General features: G+C 38.2%; 1 protein-coding gene across 5 annotated transcripts in view; it reads right to left on the bottom strand.

Moving 5' to 3' along the window:
* PTPRK (protein tyrosine phosphatase receptor type K) overlaps nt 1–20,819 on the bottom strand; it is a 414,301-nt gene that overhangs the window by 367,098 nt on the left and 26,384 nt on the right. The window contains exon 1 of one of the 5 annotated variants that reach the window (XM_072036029.1): nt 3,305–3,353. The exons of the other annotated variants lie outside the window; for them this stretch is intronic. Within the exon in view, the coding sequence (XP_071892130.1) occupies nt 3,305–3,338 (34 nt within the window). The 5' untranslated portion in view covers nt 3,339–3,353. Of the gene's footprint in view, nt 1–3,304; nt 3,354–20,819 lie in introns of those variants that run through there. 5 annotated transcript variants of the gene reach the window in all.

The following is a 20,819-nucleotide window of genomic DNA, read 5'->3' as shown; positions in this document are numbered from 1 at the left end:
AGATGAGCTTGGCAAAAAATGTTGAAGAATAATTCAACAAAATATTTCTTCCCTTATGAGCAACTTGATAAACAAAAATGTAAAGAAAAGAGGACTGCAATTGGAAATGAACTATAATAACCGTACACTTCATGCATTTGTATAAACACACTGCAAGCCCTGCCAATTTAAAAGACTTCTTCCACCACCCACAACTACTTCCTTTTATCTTATCAGAAAAAGAGCTGTTTGCCGCTGTAGGCTAATTACACCATCTGTTTAGCCCCAGTACAGCAACACTAAGACATAGCACATTAACTCCTTAACTTTCCCACATGGAAGTGCCTGGCGTTGCCCTCACGCTCTCAAAGACGTGGGCTGGGCAGAGGGAAGGGAAAAGCAGCCTCCTGTTATTTATATTCCCTCTTCCCCCACCACAGCTCTGCTGCTGGACTTCACAGGGATTTAAGCAACCTGACAATTTCTCTCTAGCTCACCTCGGTACAATGGTGCCAGTTGTCACGACCAGCAATGAAAAACATCAATCATCAGCGCACACACACAAAGGAGGAGGAAGAGCCTGGGCAAGCCCGCGCTGCTTGTCACATCGAGCAAGCTGGCTCTCTCCTCAGCGGTCAGAGCGCGCTGGATCTTGAGTTTCCCAGGACACAGGAGATGCACACCCATGCATTAAAAAGCGGTATTTCTCCAACTTTTAGATAATAGGAAATGCACACCAGCCTTCTGCCTCTCTGAAGCAAATACATCCTGGCCCATCCATCACAGCCAGACAGAGCCCACAACACAGCAGCTGTCCCCAAAGGCACTGCTCGGCAGGTACCACACGCTGGCATGCTGGAAGACATCTTCACAAGGTCCCTGCACTCTCTTCTTTCATCCTTCCCCAACCCCATCTCCTCTTCCCCCTCCACTCCTTTAAATCAGCCAGAACACACAAGAACCTTGCTGCTTTGAACACCTTATTGAAGTCAGCCCCAGCTGAAGAGAAAGGGGTGATCATGGGGCACAAAGCACAGTGGGCTCAGGCAGACAGCTCAGGAGTCCCTCCAAGCCCCGTGCTGTCACGGTCAACATCAGCAGCCCGGTCCCATAGGAGCCCATCACTCCTCACTCCCTCCCAGACCCACCGGGCTGTTTAACTTCTCTCCATCTTCTCTTCTCGCATACAGAATTGTGCAAGAAGCCATTAACCCAGCTGAATTTGGGTACATGGGCTGGAAGCTGAATGGAAGAAGTGGGAAGGCAGAAGGTGAGAGGGCAGCCACCCCTGCAGGGCAGCTGGGACATGCAGATACCTGTAGCATCCTCTCCAGGCAGCAAAGACTTAGCAAGGAGGGAATGTTTGTCTGCATCCCTGCAACTATCAGAAATTTTTGTCCACAGATCTGAAAGTTAGCAAACTTGAACCTACCTGAATGCATCTGGGATTCTTTGTATCTCCCTCCCTTTCACCCCTTGGTAAAAGCATTCCCACATTTGTAACATGGTGCTACTACACCCCCATTACAGAGACACATTCCAGTTGAGAAATTGCTTTCATCAGAATATACTACATGTTTCTGATAACCATTAAGATTCAACCAAAGGCGAAAGGAAAATCCGTAGACATTTAACATCACTTTGCATTGCTCAGCCACATAGCTTTATTAACTTATTTATAGATTCCCACTTCTGCTACATGTCACATTTTCAAAAAAAAAAAGCAGCTTGGGGAGGCTGGAAGGGGGAGGTACAGAAATAAGAGAAGGCTTCATCTTACAGAGACTGCTCAGGAGGACAATTCATTCATCTGTAGAGCAGCAAACGCATGGGTCACAGGAAACAGGATGCAAACTGGGATAACAGAGAAGGGGAAAAAAGCAAAGGTGGATTGAGCCCAGTTACATTCAATAACTTTCTTGCCCATCAAAAACATGAGGTATGGATGGGGTAGGAAATAAAGCAATTACATGCTCTCTCTACTACAGTATTATGCTTCTTTATTTCCTATCTAGAAACAAAGTATGCAGGTATTCTTCATGTTGCATACAGAAATTAGAAGTGTTTTCATGGATAGATCACTCCTGATGAAACTGTTCAACAGGGGAAAAAAGGCAGAAAATTACTTCGATCAAGCATTTGCAAGTAAAGAAACATTAAATGCTTGGACAAAAAACACCCAGATCATATCCCACAATTTAGTAGCACTCTATGCAGGGCAACATTTAACGCAGCCACAGCTCAGTGAAACTGCTGGAGGAGTGGGCTGGCTCAGATTCAGGGGATCGCCATCAGTAAGGTCAGTGTATACACTGTGCAAGACACACTTCATGTGGCACTGTACTTGTTTCTATTCTCTGAGGCACTTTCCTATCACAGAGATAAAAATGTAAGACGAAGCATCCAGTGCCATGACAGCCGTATCTGCCTTCCAGCTAATGGAAAAGTACCAAGCACCAACACCAGCCCGCAGAGAGGAGGATCTCACTCATCCACTGCTGTCATTTAACATGTTCCCTTCCCACCCACGGTCAACAGCAAGGCCAGGGTAAGTCACTAGGTAACTTTATTAACCAGGTAATCCATTAACTTCAATTGGAGGACAGAAAGTACATAAACTTCAGTTATCAGCTCCGAAAAGGTGTTGAGATGAATCTCTCCATTTTCAAAGTTGCTTTGATACATTAAGCTTGTAAAGTTTGCCATACAATCCTTAACTGAAAGGCAATAAATGTTGCAAAAACAAGCACAGTTGATAATGTAAAAGAAATTCCACTAACCAGCCTAATGTATTCTCTTACCACAATTTACAACACATCTGTATGCTTAACATGCGAAGGTAAACAAAACATTTATATTTTACTAGTAAAATAACATTTCCGTTTGTTTAAGAGGCAGGTCCCTGCATTCCCTATACTGATTTGTTCAAAGAAATAGTTCACAAAGAATTCCTGTACCCCAACACATACTTACTTTAAACCAAGTATCCTCATATTGGCAATCTTTTTTTTCTTCTTTTTTTTTTCTTTTTTTTTTTTTAAAAAAAAAAAAAAAAGCATAATTCCCCCTGAGAAAACTGCTGTTCAGATACAAAGGAATGAAGGCAGTTTGCTGTCCCATAAACTGTAGCTCATTAAAGCACAAACAAAACTAGCTTTAGTTTTACATGAAGAAAGGGATTTATGGCTTGATGAGAAACAAATTGCCAAAAACCCCAGTGCAAACTCGCAACCTAATTAAACGCCTTCTGTTATACATAGCATGAAAACTACCACCACTGCTTTTTGTGCCTATAAAACCACTCTTCCTTCTAACTGTTATTTACCTCCTGTTGACCAAGTGTAGAAAAATGCCGGCATGCACCCTTCAGGACTTCCAGGAGCTCCTGCAGTCAGTACAGCTCTGTGTACTGCCACTTGTGCTTCTTTGCAAGCTAGCACAAATCTATGCCCTCAAAGAGAGGGGGCTTTTCTTCTGGGTGGCATGCATCTTCGACATAAAAATGCATTGTAAATAACTTAATTGCCTTGCTAAGTTACATCAAGTGTAATACATACCACCAAAGGTTAACTACAGTGCCCATTTCCCTCACCCCAAAAGCTCACTAGAGAAGTCAGACTTATGAAAGATGACTCCCTTGAAACATTTGGCAGTCATACAGTCAGATTATGTAAGTATACATGGAATGCTAAGTACCTATTTAGTATTTCATTATCTCCTTAGCAAATAGTGCCATTCTATCAGATACAACACTTTATCTTGCACTTTTTAATTTTGAAAGCAAGCATCCATTAAAAAATGAAATGATTTAAAACAGAACTCCTAAAAACAAACTAAATATTTCAGCTGTACATGAAAACTAAGCTATCAAAGCCTCTCTGTGAACCAGAAAATAAGAGAAATACATTCTGCAGCCTAAGCAGTGCAAGTCTTGATACTTTCCAAGATCTTGGACATAAAGTAAAATTCTGACCATTTCAACAGCAAATTCTCACTCAATACTTGTTTGCTGCCACATCACCGAGTCTTTCAGAAGACTTCTTTCACAAAAGGTATAGTAATCATCTGTAAGGTTCAAGGCAAAACACAGAACACTTCCTAGAGTTCAAAAGTCCTTAGCAGAATTCAAACACCTATAATAAAAAAACACCACACAGACTACTTCTCATATCTGGAAAATCCTAACAGGTCAGCTGCGAGCCAGAAGTTTTGGTAAAGAGCCACTGGGGAGCCCTAGAAAAGGGAGAGATCACATCTGTAACAAATGGCAGTGGGGAATTCCCATTTGCTTTTGTTCTCCTAGGTTAGGTTTCTCCACAGAGAGAGAGGTCTCTAAAAACTTCATACTAGCAGCAGTATTGTAACTCCCAAGCATTAACAGACTTTCAGAGGAAAACGAATCTGACCTTTAGTACAGCAAAGTCAAATTTCTACACCCTAACAAAACATTTTGTAGCCTGATGAGAGTCGATCTGGTCTAGTAACACTTCCCTTCAGAAAGGCCCCAGAAAAGACTGCCCTTAACTACTCTGGAAGTGTTAACTGTCAGTTGGAAATAAATAAATAAATAAACCAAAATAGAATAAAACCAAGTTCAACAAAGCATGCACTCTTCCAAGAAGCAAAACACTGTCAAAATCAACTTCCAGCATTCTGGAGGAAAAATAAGATCAGTGTGACAAAAAACATGTAAATTTACATGTATACTCTGGAATCAAATCCTCACATGAAATACTGTCCATATACAAGGCAGGTTTATATTACCTTCAGAGAAGCCAGAATACACATCACAGATGTAGCTACATCAAGACTTTTTAACACTGCATTTTTCATACACGTTACAGGTTGCTCACGAGACTGATTTTTATTTTTAACCCACACAACATCTCCTACTATCACCACCACATCTATTTCTTCACTCCATGCATTTTCTTACATATGAGGAAGCAGTATTTGTGTGGCTCCTGTAGAGCTAGCTACACCAACACACTGATCAGATTAAAGAGATTTCACAAGCATCTAGAAACAATGTGCATTCATGATCACCTTGTAAAAATAGAAAAAAAAATCATCCTGTACTCTAAAAAATATCCCATGTTTGAGTATGTTGGGTTCAAGAGGACAGACTTAAGTCTTTCTACTGGTATCACTTCAAAATCTTACACCTATAATTCTCTCACATAAACTCACACAGTTTTTCTCTATTTTTAAAACATCACAAAGAACCTAAAAATGCATTATCCAAGTTAGCTCTGCCTTACAGATCATCCAAGCTACTTTCCAAGAAAACCAACAAAGGCAACACCATTTTGTGCCTGATTCTGGAAGCATCCCACTATTTTAAACTCCTGTTGTCACAGCAGACATAACAGGGGCGTACTGCTACTACCTCCTACACAGAAGCAGAGGCAGCAAGCACAGACCTAGCCCTTCACCTCATCTCTTGCTGCTGCTACTTCTCAGCATCTCCTCTTCAACTCTGTGCTACATTACAAGGAGAAAAAAAAAAAAAAACCAACAAAAAAAACAGTCCCAGGTACTCATGTTCCTGCTTCCTTGCCTACCCATTAAATCCTGTTTCAACATAATTTATTAAGAGCTAGGTTGTCTCCACAGGTACCAAAGCATACACTGAATGCACAGTTGCTACAGTCATTGGCATGCTTGGAGTTCATGCCCTACCTTATCCTGTGACAACTTGCTCAAATACCTATACCTTGAGCTATACAGGGAAGCTGTAAGAAAAGAAAAAGAAAAAAAAAAAAGAAAAAGAAAAAGAAAAAAAAAAAAACGTTCTGCCAAGTAAGAGAGAGATGATAAAACTTAATCTGCTCTTCACTTTCCTTACTCTATAGGTGAGGAAAGTATAGCAGAATCCAAGTTGCCCTGATCCACAACAAAACTTACCAAAATATCCCTAGCAGTGCTTGGCAGATGCTGCCCTCTCCAACTACTGCTCCTGTCAGCCCTTCAGACTGCAAGAGGTAACTAGCAAGCTTGACACCTCTTTTGTGGAAGACTTTCGAGTGAGAAAAACATGGTTGATTTGCACTTCCCTGACGCTTAAATGCTGAAAGCAAACCCAGTAACAACAATCAGAACTCTCCAAAATATAAACCACCAAATACCTTGAAACAGATTGGGTAAAACTTAGTCTAATTGTATTCAGTAATCACTAAAACACTCAAAAATCAGATGCAATAACAAGAAACAATCATCTCATCCTACTTTTTTTACCTTTTTTTTTTTTTTAATATAAGCATAGAAATTTTGAATGTTTACATCTCAATTGGCTTTTTCCCTCTTCCAAAACAACAGCAAAATGAAGGAACACTACCTGCACAGTTTATGAGGTCTGCTCTTTTTTGCCGAAGTATTATTTTGACTGCAGCAGTTAGCTAGTCAGAATACTTTAAAATATGAAAAAAAAAAATGTGATTCTAAAAGCCTACATTTATCTGCGGAGTCTCAAAGTGACATTTTGGCCCAATTAAGCTCTTCAGTGTATTAAGTCATCTCAATAAAAAGAGTAAAATTGATGCTCTTAAAAGTTGTTTTTAAATATTTAGAACTAGACTCTGATCTCAGTGATTTTGGTTCATTTGGTGGTATCCCATGATACCAGTGTGGCTCCTAAACATAAGATATTACTTTTTAATAGCTCCATTAAACATGTTTCAAGATACAAAACAATTTTGTGAGGCCTGAGGGAATGAAAAAAAGAAAGGGAAATTATGCTACGTGTGAGTCAATTATGCTATCTGTGAGTCAACGTTAGCTCCCCTTCACTCTCTAAGTATCTACACACAGAAGACTGTTTCATAACTGCATTCTGCCTTGTTTTTTTTGACAGTATATGATTGTTAATTGTTTCTTCCTCAGACTTGAAAAGAAAACCTGGAGGAAAACAATACAGCTTATAATAGCTCATAGTAAGTCTATAAGAAAAACTGTGTATTTGAATACGCTGTTTTAGTCTTTGTTAAAGAATTAGTTACAAGGTTAAACATATCATTATCCACTAAGATCCAAGCAGTTTTATTTATACAAGAAGCATTTCTAGTTATGATTTAATGTTTCCAGTCATAAGAGTGACAGTGAGATTGATTCTTTTACTCCTAAAGGACTAAACCAATGAGTGAAGCAGGAGACAAAAGCTCCGCATACAATCTTGATGCTACAGCTTCTGGGAAGAGTAAACCTGCAAAACCAAGAGGGTGATTCAGCCACTTTGTGCATTTCTTCTTTCATTCTTCTGCAGCCGAACACAGATTTGGATTAAACATACCAGCATTTTGCATTATCACACTTTTCCTGTCATGTGTTAATGACTCTTGGAGTACTGAACCAGGACCACATAAGCAGTTGTGATCTTGGACTGAAAAGACCCAAACCCCATTCATTACCTATGCCACAGAAGTATGTGAAGTTCACGAAAACCTATTATAGGAAAAATTCACAATAGTTCTTTTCCAACCTACTTTTGTACACTGAAAATAAGTCTCAAATTTATAGGTGCAAGCTTTATCTTTTTACCATCCAGAATTGCTGCAAGGCTCTTTTCAGAAAATGTCCAAAAATAACTGAAGCAAGAAGGCAAGTATCTTCACATTTATCTGCATTCATCAGGAGAATTCGATGTCCCGAACCTCTGGCAACAGGTATTATTGAGACATGGCAAACTATGGACAAGAATAAGTAGCCTAATTAACAAATTAGTCAGTTTTACTTGGCAGTCCCACAAGTGCAAATAATAGACTGTCAAGCTAAGCATCACACACCCATCATCCTTTCAAACTGTGTGGTAAAATTGAAATAACCTGCAGTCTACACAAGGAGGATGTTTTTGCCTTCAAAGGTGTTTTCCCAGAATATCCATCTTATTCCACAAGAAGTTCCCCACTTTTATTACTCAACTTGTCAAACTGAAACGCAATCAAATAAATCTAGACATTCTGTGTACACAAACTATGAATAAGGCCATTAAAATCCCTGTATCTTCTGCTTCCAATTCCCAGTCTGCAATACTCATCCATATTTAGCACAAAATGCCCTAATGGAAATAACACAGGTTAAACTTAATGATGACTATAGATCTGTATAATTAAATGAAGTTGGTGCTTTTCTGATAAAATGGTAAATCTCCTCCTTTTAGTTCCTGAGATCACAGCTTAAACCCTTATTAATCTGAGATGCGATGAAAACATAACAGCATTTACAAGTATACTATACAGTCTTAGAACTTGGCACATAAATCACTGCTAATGTCATCCCTCCACCAGGGATGTCCACACCAATCTGTCAAGTATAACCTAGTTCATCTTATCTTTTTAACCATGCAAACACACAACTCTCAATTAAGCAATCTGCCAGTGTATCTTCTAACGCATTAGTTGCCAAATTTGAATAAAAAGAAAACAATACTGACAGGCATTCAAGCCTGTCAAGATCTGTTCTAGAGGCACATTTACCTATGCAAGACCTATTCTTCTGAAGACAACAAGCATAAACAGGCACGATCCCTGAGAAGGTGGCTGTGTCCTCAGACACTCTTCCTTCCACTGGCATCACCGAGACAATACAAATGAGAAGGACAGAAACAACCTCCCGTTCTGGCAGCAACGCACAGTATCTGCAAACAAGTTTTTACGACACAGTAAGAACAGAAAATATTTTTCAGACATCTTCTTCTCAAGTACCACCATGTCCCTAGTAAATTTCCTACTCCAATAAAACCTTCTACTATCCTATGAAATAAAGGGGCTTGTTGTTGTTACAAAGAGGAAGGATCAGCTTACAAAGCACATAAATCTTTCCTTTTGCAAGCTCACTCATGCCCCTCATTAAGGAAGAACACAAGTCCCATGCAGGCAAGTACAGAACAGCATAACCATGCAGAAGACAATCACAGAAAGCACACTTCCTCAGGCAGGGCTAGAGAGGACTTGGGTTAGTTTACCTGCTCTTCTCATGCTCTGGCACTGTAGGCCCTCCCCTCACTGATAGTAAGCCACTTAGTTCATCTTTACCTGTTTATTAATCTATACATCAGGGACAAAAATAAATTTTGCAGATGTTCTCTATCCCATATAGCCTTCTTTTAAAGAGAAGAATAAAAACTTGTATTTCACAGGCTAAGTGTAAGAGCAGCCAGGTAAAACAAGAAGATTTGAGAACTGGAAGGTGGAAGACTGTAATCACACAACTGCACTGGCAGCAGCAAGATTAGTCTACCTGACTCCATCTTAATCCACCATGAGAACAAGTGGACTTCAGCCCAGCTGAGGATTCCACTAGAAGCAAATATTAATTCCTTTAGGCAAATATTACATGGGTGGAAGGGTACAACACTTCATAATGCAAAAGAACTTTAACCTTTCCCCAAAAGACCACAGATAGTCACAGCTATTTTACAAATGGAATCAGACAACTTCCTCGCTGAGATAAACCAAATATCAAAAGGCTTAACTGCAACAGTGACTAAATGCTTCAAGTTTCCTGGCTGCTGTTAACTGCTCAGCTCAGCAGTATAGCTGCTGTGTTAGAGACTCCGTGAATTTTAAGCCACATTTTTAAGTATCTGTAGAAAGGACAAACCCATTAATGGCATACAAAAATTATTATTCAAGCTCTACAGTTTTTAGCTTAAGCACAAAAGCTAGCAAAAGATTTGGGACTACTAATTCAGTGTTTGGGAGGACAATCAACATTGCTCAGTTTAGGCTCTCCTTTTTTTATAGCATGCACAGGAACCACAGACACAGTATACACAAGTGTGTATATATATATTATTTAACCTATATCCCAATCTTTCATAGATAGAGGGATATAAGTATACTTACTATATATACACACACAAGCACGTGTGCACACACACATACATAGAGGCAATTACCATGGCTATTCCAATTCTACTGGAAAATATTACACTACTTTTAAAGGGCTGAATTATACAAAATTCAGAGAAGAAATCTGGTTATAGGCTTATTTAAAATGTTCTATGGACTACCTCTAAAAATAGAAGAAAGATAAATATAGCTAGAAGCACATTTGATAAAACAAATATATCACTATGCTAGTGCTATGACCAACTAGTAGGAAATGCTTTACTCTGTTAGCTTCTTCAGTCAGGGGATTAGCCATATGCAGAGAAGCAAAGCACCCAAGGAAAAGACATCATCTTTCATTAGACCAAGACACACAGTTTGGAGAAAAAGAGAAATTAACAAGCTAACTGCTACATTCACCCTTAGCTATTATAGAACAGATGACATTAAGATAGTTTAATAGTTAGCTATTCTTCAGCTATTTGTTGATGAACATAATTAAATAAAATTCAGAGCAACTGATTTAGAACTTCAACTCGGTTTGAAGCTGACTTGAATCTGAAAGTTGGACTTGAATCTAAAAGTGTTTCTTTTCAGCTGTCTTCCCCTGGTGAAGAATGTCCACTGCTTCCTCACGGGCAGAATGCTGTCTGCAGATTTACATACAATGACTGCTCTTATAGATTAACATAATGGCTAGGAGACCAATCTTTTAAGCAGAAGGGTAGGATGGGGAGGCTAATCATGAGGCATGAGGGGGAATAGGCGGGGGGTGGGGTGGAGGGTATTTTTAATGTAAGTACCATGGAAGCTTCTTTCTTTTTTTATTTTTTATTTTTTTATTAAGGTTTCCACCTCTATATCTGAAGATGGTAAAGATGTACAGTCTACAGTGATAAACATAACAGTTCATGCATTTCAATTTTTATAAGGCTTATTTGCTTTACTAAACAAATGTTTAGAACTGCAATTTAAATCAACAATTTAAAGCTAACCCTTAATCTACATGTAGGTAAAAAATTGCTGTGGACTGTTCCAATGCATTTATATGAACATGTTTGACTGATGCAGAGTAGAAAAGGGCAAGATAAATTAAAAGACCTAGTATCAGAATACAGAACAGAAAGCTATTTCTCAAGATATGATTTTTCAAAGGCTGCATGAACTTTTTAGTGAGTCTTACAATATCACTCTAAAAATCTATATCTAGAGCTGTATCAGAATTCAGCCCTTCAATAATGCATCTAATAAAAAAATGTTCAGAGGAAGTGACTGAATGAGGTCAGAAGAGTTTTTGTTTTTTACTGGAATCAAACTATGACACCAGTTATATCAAAGCCAATTTATTTTGCTGATGAGCCATTTCCCCTATTTTTATTTTGCCTCGAAAACACAGCATGACAAACCAGTTATATTTGCAATTTAATCACTTGTTTCACCTCTCAAGTAACACAGACAAGCTTTGTATACTGTGCTGCAGTACACAAATAATGAATTGATCATGTAAGACTTCATAACATTAGCACACAATAATAATAAAAACTAGTATTCAGTCATTCTATTTTCTTCCTCAGTATTCCCTTGCTCACCCCCCCCCCTTTTTTTTAAACTGGTTAAAAAAAAACTGGTTAAAAAGCATAACTGGAAGTCTCCTCTACCACATAAATCAGTAACTGCTATCTGGACTACCTAATAATCACAGGATACGGACACACAGCTTATTGAAACTTGCCTCAATATCTTCCACATACTTATGACTGACAAAAGCAATCCTCTGCTGTAATTTGCAATCAAATGTTGACCACCACACAGCATCCTTTGCTGTACTGTGCAGTGCATGACATTCTAATTTACTGAAAACAAGTGGTCATTTCTGTTTCCCATTAATTTGAAGACAGGGAGTCCTTAGCATTACATTGTCAGCTACATGTGATTATTGGTCCAAGTCCTGACCAATATTGGATTATTGGTACAAGGCTGACTACATTTTAAAAGTTAAGCAGTTAATTTGCCCCTTCTAAACAGGATAGCAACACTGTCAGAAACCTGTTATTATTTCCGTGGTCTCAGGCATAATCGATCACAAAAAATATGTGAAAATACATTTTCAGCTATGCCATTATATCGTTTCTTCTTCCAGGTGACAAAAACATTACTGACAATCCTTAAAAACTGTCTGTGGAATATATCTAATCTCCCTGGGATTAAGTCTTAATCAACTTTATTTCATTTCCTATTACAATCAACTCATTTATATAATAGATCAAAGTACAAATAACCTGATGTCAACTAAATGTTGCTTGGCTACTAAGCACCGTATTTTCTCATATTTTCACAGTGACTAGCAGAGGAATTTCAAAAATCCATTCATATATCAAGACTCATCACCATTTAGTGATGAAACAATGCTGTTAATCCATTCTGTTTACGTGTCCTGCTACATACAATAAGCTTTTGAAAAAAATCCTTCTAAATTGACTATGGTAAAAATTCTCTGAAGCCTGCTATTCCCTCCTAATTCCATTAATTTGTTCTCCTTTTAAGAGAATCAAGTACTTGGGATACTCTGTGAGAATACTATCACAACCACAGAAGAACACGACATGATCAGCTACAGAACAAAGTAATTCATCTGACTGAACCATGAATTTAAATGTTTTCTATATACCAGGCAAACAGAACAGTAGGTAACCAAAAATGAAAGCCAGTTTAGTTACTCAAGGCTTAAAGTTACAGTCACCTTAGTGGCAATAATTTTGCAGATATATTGAAAATATTTCCTCAAAAGTACCACACATATTGAAAATATTTCCTCAGAAATACCACATTTTTTTTCCCACCAAAAGTGGGAAGTGATAGATAAGTGGAAGCCCTGCCACAGGGTGTCCTCTTCTCTCTAGGACTACATTGCACTATCTCACTCTGGGCCTTTTTCCTCAATGGCGTCCCATAATTGATCACCCCTCTGATCAACACCAAACACCATGATAAGTTGCTGATTTTTTTTGTTTTTTGTTTTTTTCCTCCCAAACAGATGAATTTCTACAGTTAAAAGGACCTGTAACAATATTTAATTTATAAACTTAATTTAATTGTGCCTTCTTTGTCCTCCTCCATTGCTCTGGGCACCAAATAAAAATAGTGCTCTACAACTACCATAAGCTTCATTTTCTAGAAGACAATACACCAGTCTACAGGGCCTCCACAATTGATTTCAGTTATAACTGCCTCATTTAATTCATCATCCCATTGAAATTTGTGCATCTTGTTTTCAGCCCCCATGAAGACAGTACTGATTACTACAGATGGACTAGCATGAGCATTGCAAACATTGGCACAAAGTCTTTTAACAGTGGTTAAAAGCTTTTCAGAGCGTCTCTACTCAAAATCACTCACTTTGCTGCTAGGCTTTAAAACATAGATTTCATAATCCTCTCCAGGTTTTCTCATGTTCAGTTGTGAGGTTTAGGTTCATCTCACTATCAGCAAGAAGTGACTATGGCAGTTCATAATTTGCATGAAGTAAAGTCATGCTCTACCATAAAACCTGTATTTTTTTTCCTCTACATTGTTTACCTCATGCCAAAAAATGAAGTCACTAAATACAGAAAGATAACCTGATTTCTTGCAGAAATAATAAAATACTGAAGAGGCGTTTACCTCCCTATACTATCAAAAACACTTCTGAGCATATTCCAAATCAGAATAAACAAAAATCTTCAAAATATTTTGCTCCTTGCATTTTATGCAGTATGTCTTCAGGACAAGCTACCTCGTTATCAGTACACAGCCAATATACATCTCAAGTCTCCACACTCCATGGAGTATGAATAAGACAAATGCTGCTAGGCTAACCTAACCATCTCTAACACTGCTTTGTCCACTACCTGACCCCAGAAAGAATGTTGATAATGTTTTAAGGGAACAACCCCTCAGTTTAGAGAGTAGTGCATCATTTCACTGCTCGTTCAACATCTTAATTTGCCTTTGAAAGCATTCTGTAGAGGCAGCCACTCTTCATAATAGCTAGCCTCCTTTGGTTGACTGCTATGAATGCCTCTATCCAGACGATATTTGTTTATCTCATCCCTTCAGATAAACTGAAAAACCTTTTATAATGGACTCCACTCCCAAAGTCTGGTTTTAAGCTGCACCCTCCTCATTAACTACACTGTAATTGTTCTCAGCCAAAAACCGTTTTCCTCCTAGCACTAGATCTCACTAGACAATGCTGACAAGGAGTTTGTGGACTGAAACAGCCTGGCAGGCTCACTCCAGCTTCAGAGGTATTATCACACAGACCTGATTATTTCAGAAACATTACAGGAGTAACCCTTCTCTGTCTCCCTATAGGTACAGCAGAGGTCACAAAAGCAGTCCTCCAAAGTCCAAGCTCATCCTTATTAGCATGCACCCCTGCATCTCAATGACATACATTTGTTCTGTTTATACCCTTGAACCTCTTGCATGCACTGGACGAAATCCACTCTTCAAAGCCTCAGTCATCAAGAAAAAAAGTTTCACAAATTGCTCAATTTGTCTACAGCAGCCACCGACAAAACAAATTAATACGTATTATAGATTTTCCCCCTATGCTCCCACACTGGGATTTTTCAGAAAGATAGTTTTAGATCCTGGACCCAGTAACACGACTCATTTCCTTTCATGTCTCAAATACACCCTTGGATAACTCTTCTTCCTTGTTAACAGCCACTGATGATAGTTCATCAATAACTATTTTACTGGTAAAAATTCTCTATGTACAGTTCTGCCTTCATGGTCCTTGCTTCTATCACATCAGTTCTATTTGGCCTAGGAGCACTCAGGAGACAATGTCTGTCCCATGCAATTCTCTCCCATTTTTAGCCATTTAACTAAATTTCTTAAAGGAATTACAGTAAGACTCTAGAGTCACTTTTTTTTTTTTCCTTTTTGAAACTAATCTGATTTCCTACTTGCAATTTTGCATACATCCCTGTAAGAAAGCATTAGGCTTTATTTTCTTCTTTATCGACATATTGTGAATTTCCCTTATCAATCACCAAATTAAATTCCAATTTAAACGAAGTCCTGTCACAACATTCTTCGAAGCTTTGACACTAGGCCATTGTCCCTCCTAGCTGCATAGCATGGATCTTGGGACTTGCTGAGTAACAGCTACAAGGTTTTCTTCTGTTGTCTCTTAACTGGTCACTATTCCCTACACAGTTTTCAAAAGGACCTTAACTACTTCAGAGTAGTCATGGGTCCCTGTGAAATCATCATCAAGATTCCTATCTGGAAGCTGCCAACAGAGAAGTTTGCAAATTACAGTTAAAAATGTTGATGATTTCCTTAGTTCCTGAAACAAGTTTAATAGCAAAATAATAATTTTGACATAGTAGATTCTATAGCAGCAATTCTCCTGAGCATACACGCTAAAGATAAGTGGCAAGCTCAGTAAGAGGCCTGTCAACCTTGCTATACCACACTAAAGTATTAATTACAATGTTTTCATGAATATAACTCACTCTTCCCAACAGCATGGAAAACAGAACAAAAAGAACAGTCAAGAAAACACTATATAGCCTAAATTTTACACCTAACATGCTTCAACTTATATTCCTTCCTACCTCAGCTTTTCCCTGTAATATAAATGGAAAGTAGCAATTAAAATGCAGTAGCACTTCTGCTTTAAATTGTTCTAAAATGGTTGCAAGATTATTAAAAGTAATATAAAATCAGGAAAGTGCAACTTTGTGTGATCTTGTACAATACTTTCAAACTGTGCACAGAGCTACTGAAACATTATTCCTGACATGTTATCCTTTCCCAGAAAAATGTAAATACTGAAAAACAAACCTCAATCCCTTTCTCTCATAACAAAGTTTCTCACTGTATTTAGCAAGTCAGAAAACACAACTTCAGCTACAGCAGAGCATTCCACAGCTGCCTGGACAAAGGACACACAGCAAGTGTTAAGTATTAAACCAACACAAACAGTGAATTGATTTTACAGAAGAGCTTTTTAGAGCATTTCAGAACTTAAAAATGGAGGAAAAGAGGCAGGAAAGGAGAACTATGAGAACTGAACTTCTTTGTCCTTCTCTAGATAAATGATTTGACACTAGCTGCACATGACAGACCAACGTAAGATGTTAAAATTCTATTAATTAATAACGAGTTATGATAATTATGAGTTTGAATCGGAAATAACTTCCAAAGTCCCAGAAGTTAAACCAGCACACTGCTCAAAATACACAGCTAACTGCCATTTCCATGCAAGTTAGCACTGACGTTACTGTTAGTACATAGTATTCTTGAAGTGACTGTAAATGGCTGAATCTTATCATTTGATATGCAAAACATTTTACTGAGTGCATATGCTCCCAATATGTATGAATTAAGATAACATGTGAAAGCAACTTTGCACTCTCAACATCACATCCCCCAAGTACAGCAGTAGCTTGCCAGATGAATCCATCTTCTTAGCCGAGAGCCTTTCTCCTCCAGAGCACCCAGCCAGCCAGAGGGGACTCCTTTTCTGAGGGGTGCCCACCAAGGGTGCAGGAGAGGAGGTCTCCCCATGCTTTGGAAATGCAGGCACATGCCAAAAGCACAAGCCATCTGAAATCCTGTGGATATATTGCCACAGTACCCAGGCAGCAGTCATATACCACAGAAGTGTTTTTTGTTGTTGTTGTTGTTTGTTTTGTTTTGTTTCTTTTTTTCTTGTGTCCATCCCAGATTGGTAGAAGAATTTGGCTTCTGAAAATTGCAGTTCCATAGGGAAACCATTTTCTCAATGAACAGCTGAGATGTTCACATGGTGCATTGTAACAGAGATGATAAAAAGTGATATTGGAGGATTTTGATGTTTTCCAAAGGGTAAAGATTTGCATTTAACAATAGGACGGTGCCACACTCTCTTCCATCTGTAATTGCAACAGGGAGCCCTATCCGGAAGCCAGGCACACCTTCAACTTGCTGACAGAGTAATGTCGACTTTAGCTGGTACAATTGCACACAAGATAGCCTTTGCCAAGCCTTTGCTTGTAGGCTTGGTAAAGACAGAGTGCAAGAACAATTACCCATAAACAGTGCAAATTAGCTCATAGGCTTGTAAATTGGGCAAATAAAATTTATGCTTTCGTGCCAACACTGAGACAGATTTAGGAGTGGGAGTGGAGGAGGTACTTCACTGCTATGGTTCAACTTCCAGATTCCCAACTGTTCCAGATACACCAGCTTTTCAATGAAGTCAATAAGCTTTCCTTGGTTTTTAACATTTCCCCAACTTCAAACCTCAAACTCATGAATTTCTATAAACCTGGGGAGGAAAAAAAAAAAAAAAAATGCCTGGTAAAACTAAAACCAAAAGATTCTAATTTTGCTGGTGACAGATAAGGAATTTAGAAAAGAAAAAGCTCACACAACCCTACATAAATCAGCTGCTATCTGTCTCTGTAACGTACTCCAGCTTTAAAAGAATGTGATGATTAAAATGTAGGCACTCAGCTAATGCTTTTTTTTTTTCTTGCTTTTCTCTCTAGTTTGGGCTAAGACTCCAAAAAAAAAAAATAAAAATTTATAGATAGACAATTTTAAAGAGCACGTCTGAGGATCAGAAGGAGGTGAATGGACCCCACAGAACCGAACGGCTCCGCGCCCACCCCTGGCAGCGCAAGTGCCCGAGCACGGAGCCGGAGCCCGGCCGCCTCCCGCCCCGCTCCCCGCGGCCGTGAGTGTTTTCCACTGCCACCTGCTGGCCTCAGGCCGCGGACGCTTTTAATCGAAATGGTTTTGAAAGCTTTTTTTGGTTGGTTGGTTGGGTTTTTGCCTCGCTTGGAGGCAAAGGGTAAAGAGAAAGGGAAGTTAAAGACGGTCTGGAAAGAAACTTGGTAAGGGAAGAAGAAAAATAAATCAGCTCTTGATGCAGTTTGAATGTTGTATTTTTTCAGACTTCCTTTGCTTCCCCCCACTCCCTCAAAAAAATATATATATATAAAAAAAAAAAAAGAGGAAAAGGCTTCAGCAGAAGGAGTGGAGGCAGACAAAAGTGCTTTAGCTGCCTGTCTGAGGCCAGACGGGGCCCAGCAATGCAGCAAGATGACAAAGTCTAAGACCACAAGCATCTTCCCCAGGATAAAGCAGCTTCATCCATGCCAAAAATAAATAAATAAATAAATAAATATGTATATACAACTTTTGTGTTCCACACCATGTCCAAAAGCCAACACTGCATGCTGTGGAGAGCTCATCCAGATATTTACTTATCTGCTGACCTCCACAAAAGGGCCCGTAGATGGGGCTTGCATGGGTTGCATTACCAGGAGGGGACATATTGATGGTCATACAGGGACAACGTCAATGGCTTTCAACCAACTTCATGGCTACATGAGGCAAAATCCAGCAGCAAACTTAAAACTCACTGCAGCAGGCAATGTTTCCCCATCCATACAGGTCCCAGCTAGTCAGAAAAAGACAACCTGGAGACAAAACCGCAAGGCCTTTCAGGGCCATACTCCAATGGATAGAAAAGAAAATGGTGCTTTCCTGCCAGGTAGGAAGAACCAAAGTATTTACCTCAAGTCTTTTCTTACAGCTTCTTCTCCAATACTTTTTAGTCCTACTATCTCCCTGAACTTGGCCACCAACCATTCACAAATGGGATGTGCTTCTGTAAATATGACAGATTCAGTTTTAAAGCAAGCTACTCCATATAGAAGATTTTAAATTCCATAAGAAATGAAAGCTCTGTGTCAGAAAATACACAAAATTGTATGCATTATATATAAAAAAACAAGAACATATCATTTTCAGCTACATTTCTCTTGGTTGTACCTAATGATACTTAGAATACTAAAGGCTGTATGTCAACAAAAAGGATATAGAATTTGTATGTGCAACACCTGTGAAACCATTTAAACATCTGGCAAAAATACTATTGTGGTTACATTTCAAGTCACTGTTGCATTTATATTTAGTTCACAATAATTACACAGAAGAGTGTTTTTCTTACAAAAAGTCTACTTAAAAAAATGAATTTTAAAACATAGCTAATAAGCATCTGAAATTTTTGATGTTTTTCCAACATAGGCTGCTTATGTAAACAGATTTTATAACAACGTTGCATGTAAAATAAAATGTGACCAACTTTGTTTGTTAGGAGAATTTACATGCACTTGCGTGACACCATGCTATGAGCAACTCAACTCTGCATTCCTGTCCAAACAAATCTAATCTCTTCCTTACAACAAGCGCTCCAGAGCCTTCAAGTTGATTTTACCCAAGAGTATTTCTGGGCTATCTTTGGAATGCTGGGGGGGGGGTGGGGGTGGGGGTGGGGAGGGGGCAGCAAGGAAGGAATGGAAGAAACACAAGCAAGTAGTAATCGAATATAGATGGCAGTTAAACCTCAAGCGTTTACCAAAAAATTATACCACTCCTTATAAATCACTACTTGGCTAACACTGACCTTCACTAAAATGTTTACAAAGTTAATGTTGTCCTGTAGATTCAACCTCTATGAAAAATGGCACATTCACCTCCGCTACCAATTTATGTTATTCCATCCATATGTGCTTGTACATTGGGTCATAAATTATGGGCTCATAACCTGCTGTATGTGCAGCTTTCATATTTCCTAAAAAACCTGCTACTTACAAATAGTCAGGCAGAGGTTTTCTACCAAGACTCCTTTTAAAAAAAGGAAAAGATTTTTAATGTTAAAATAAAGATCGGAAATTTCATGTCTTAACTCAGATAAAGATTGATTGGAGCTACTGATCCAGCTTGCCTTGTGTTTCGGATCATAAGCTTTTTAGAGAAAGGAAATTAGACTTTTTTTTTTTAAAAAAAAGAAAATAACCATTCACATTTACAATTCTACAGAAATGACAAGTAGCATGCATACCAGTTCCCTCAGAAACTGCTTTGTTATAAACATTTAAAAGTTTCAATCAGTTTAAAGTTTTAATTTGTGCCAAAATTTTGTAGTAATGTAATTTAGGTTTGCTCTTTGTCTTTACTATCACCACCACTAATAGCAGAACAGATTATAAAAGCCTCTCACTTTCTACTACTGCTTGGAAGTTATGAAACTTAGTAACTTGAAAATTTTACTCCATTATTTGCAAGAACAGAATTCAAATGGGTGAGTCAGAAGATATTAAATTGAGAGACAAAAATATTTTCTCAAAAGATTTCTTCCACAGAGAATGTGTAGCAGTCAGTGAAGAGGAAGATAACTCCTTAATCGGTTTCGGTTGGAAGTCTTCCTCACTGAAGGCTCAAAAGAGAATGAATGAGAGAATGCAATGAAGCACCAGTCCATTAATCAGAACTAAGTAGTTTAAAGTGACTACTTTTCAACAAAGATCATTTGCTCCTCTAAATTCCAAAAGGTTGTTTGTAGCCAAGGCTTATAAGTACCTGTTATTTCTAGTCTTCTATTACCTCTAACAGACATTTTTCATTTGTAATATTAAGATTACAAAATATATTTATTTATATTGTTATGTAAAGTGTAATCAGCTTCATCTTTTTTTCCTCCCTGATGTGCATTCTGTTACTTGTTTGCCCAAAAGAACATATTAAATCGCAAAAACTTGATTTAGAACCAGGAAAGTTATAACATAAAATGTCTTATTTTTCATAAAGCATTCATCTGTTGTATTAATGGCTACAGGAACATTATAAATAACTTAAATAAATCCTAACAGTCTTGTCCTCCTTCCATGACTTGAACAAAGGGATCTCAATAGATGTAATGACCAAAAAAAATGAATTAAATAGAAAGAGTGAGAAAATGAAAGCATCTAGTCTGAGATCTCCCAGAAGCATTAATTTATATTATATAATATATAATAGTAGTGAACAATTACCGTAAAGTTCAACTCTTGCGAGATATACAACTAACTTTGACCTTTCAACAAGATTCAGGATGAGGACAATCTAAAATTTTAGCTCTAGAAGTAATTCTGTAGCAACATATTAGTTAAAAAGATCATAATTAAATGCTTGCTGCTCTAT

Source organism: Anas platyrhynchos, chromosome 3, assembly GCF_047663525.1.
Source record: "Anas platyrhynchos isolate ZD024472 breed Pekin duck chromosome 3, IASCAAS_PekinDuck_T2T, whole genome shotgun sequence".
NCBI lineage: Eukaryota > Metazoa > Chordata > Aves > Anseriformes > Anatidae > Anas > Anas platyrhynchos.
This window is presented reverse-complemented; position numbering and strand designations above follow the sequence as displayed.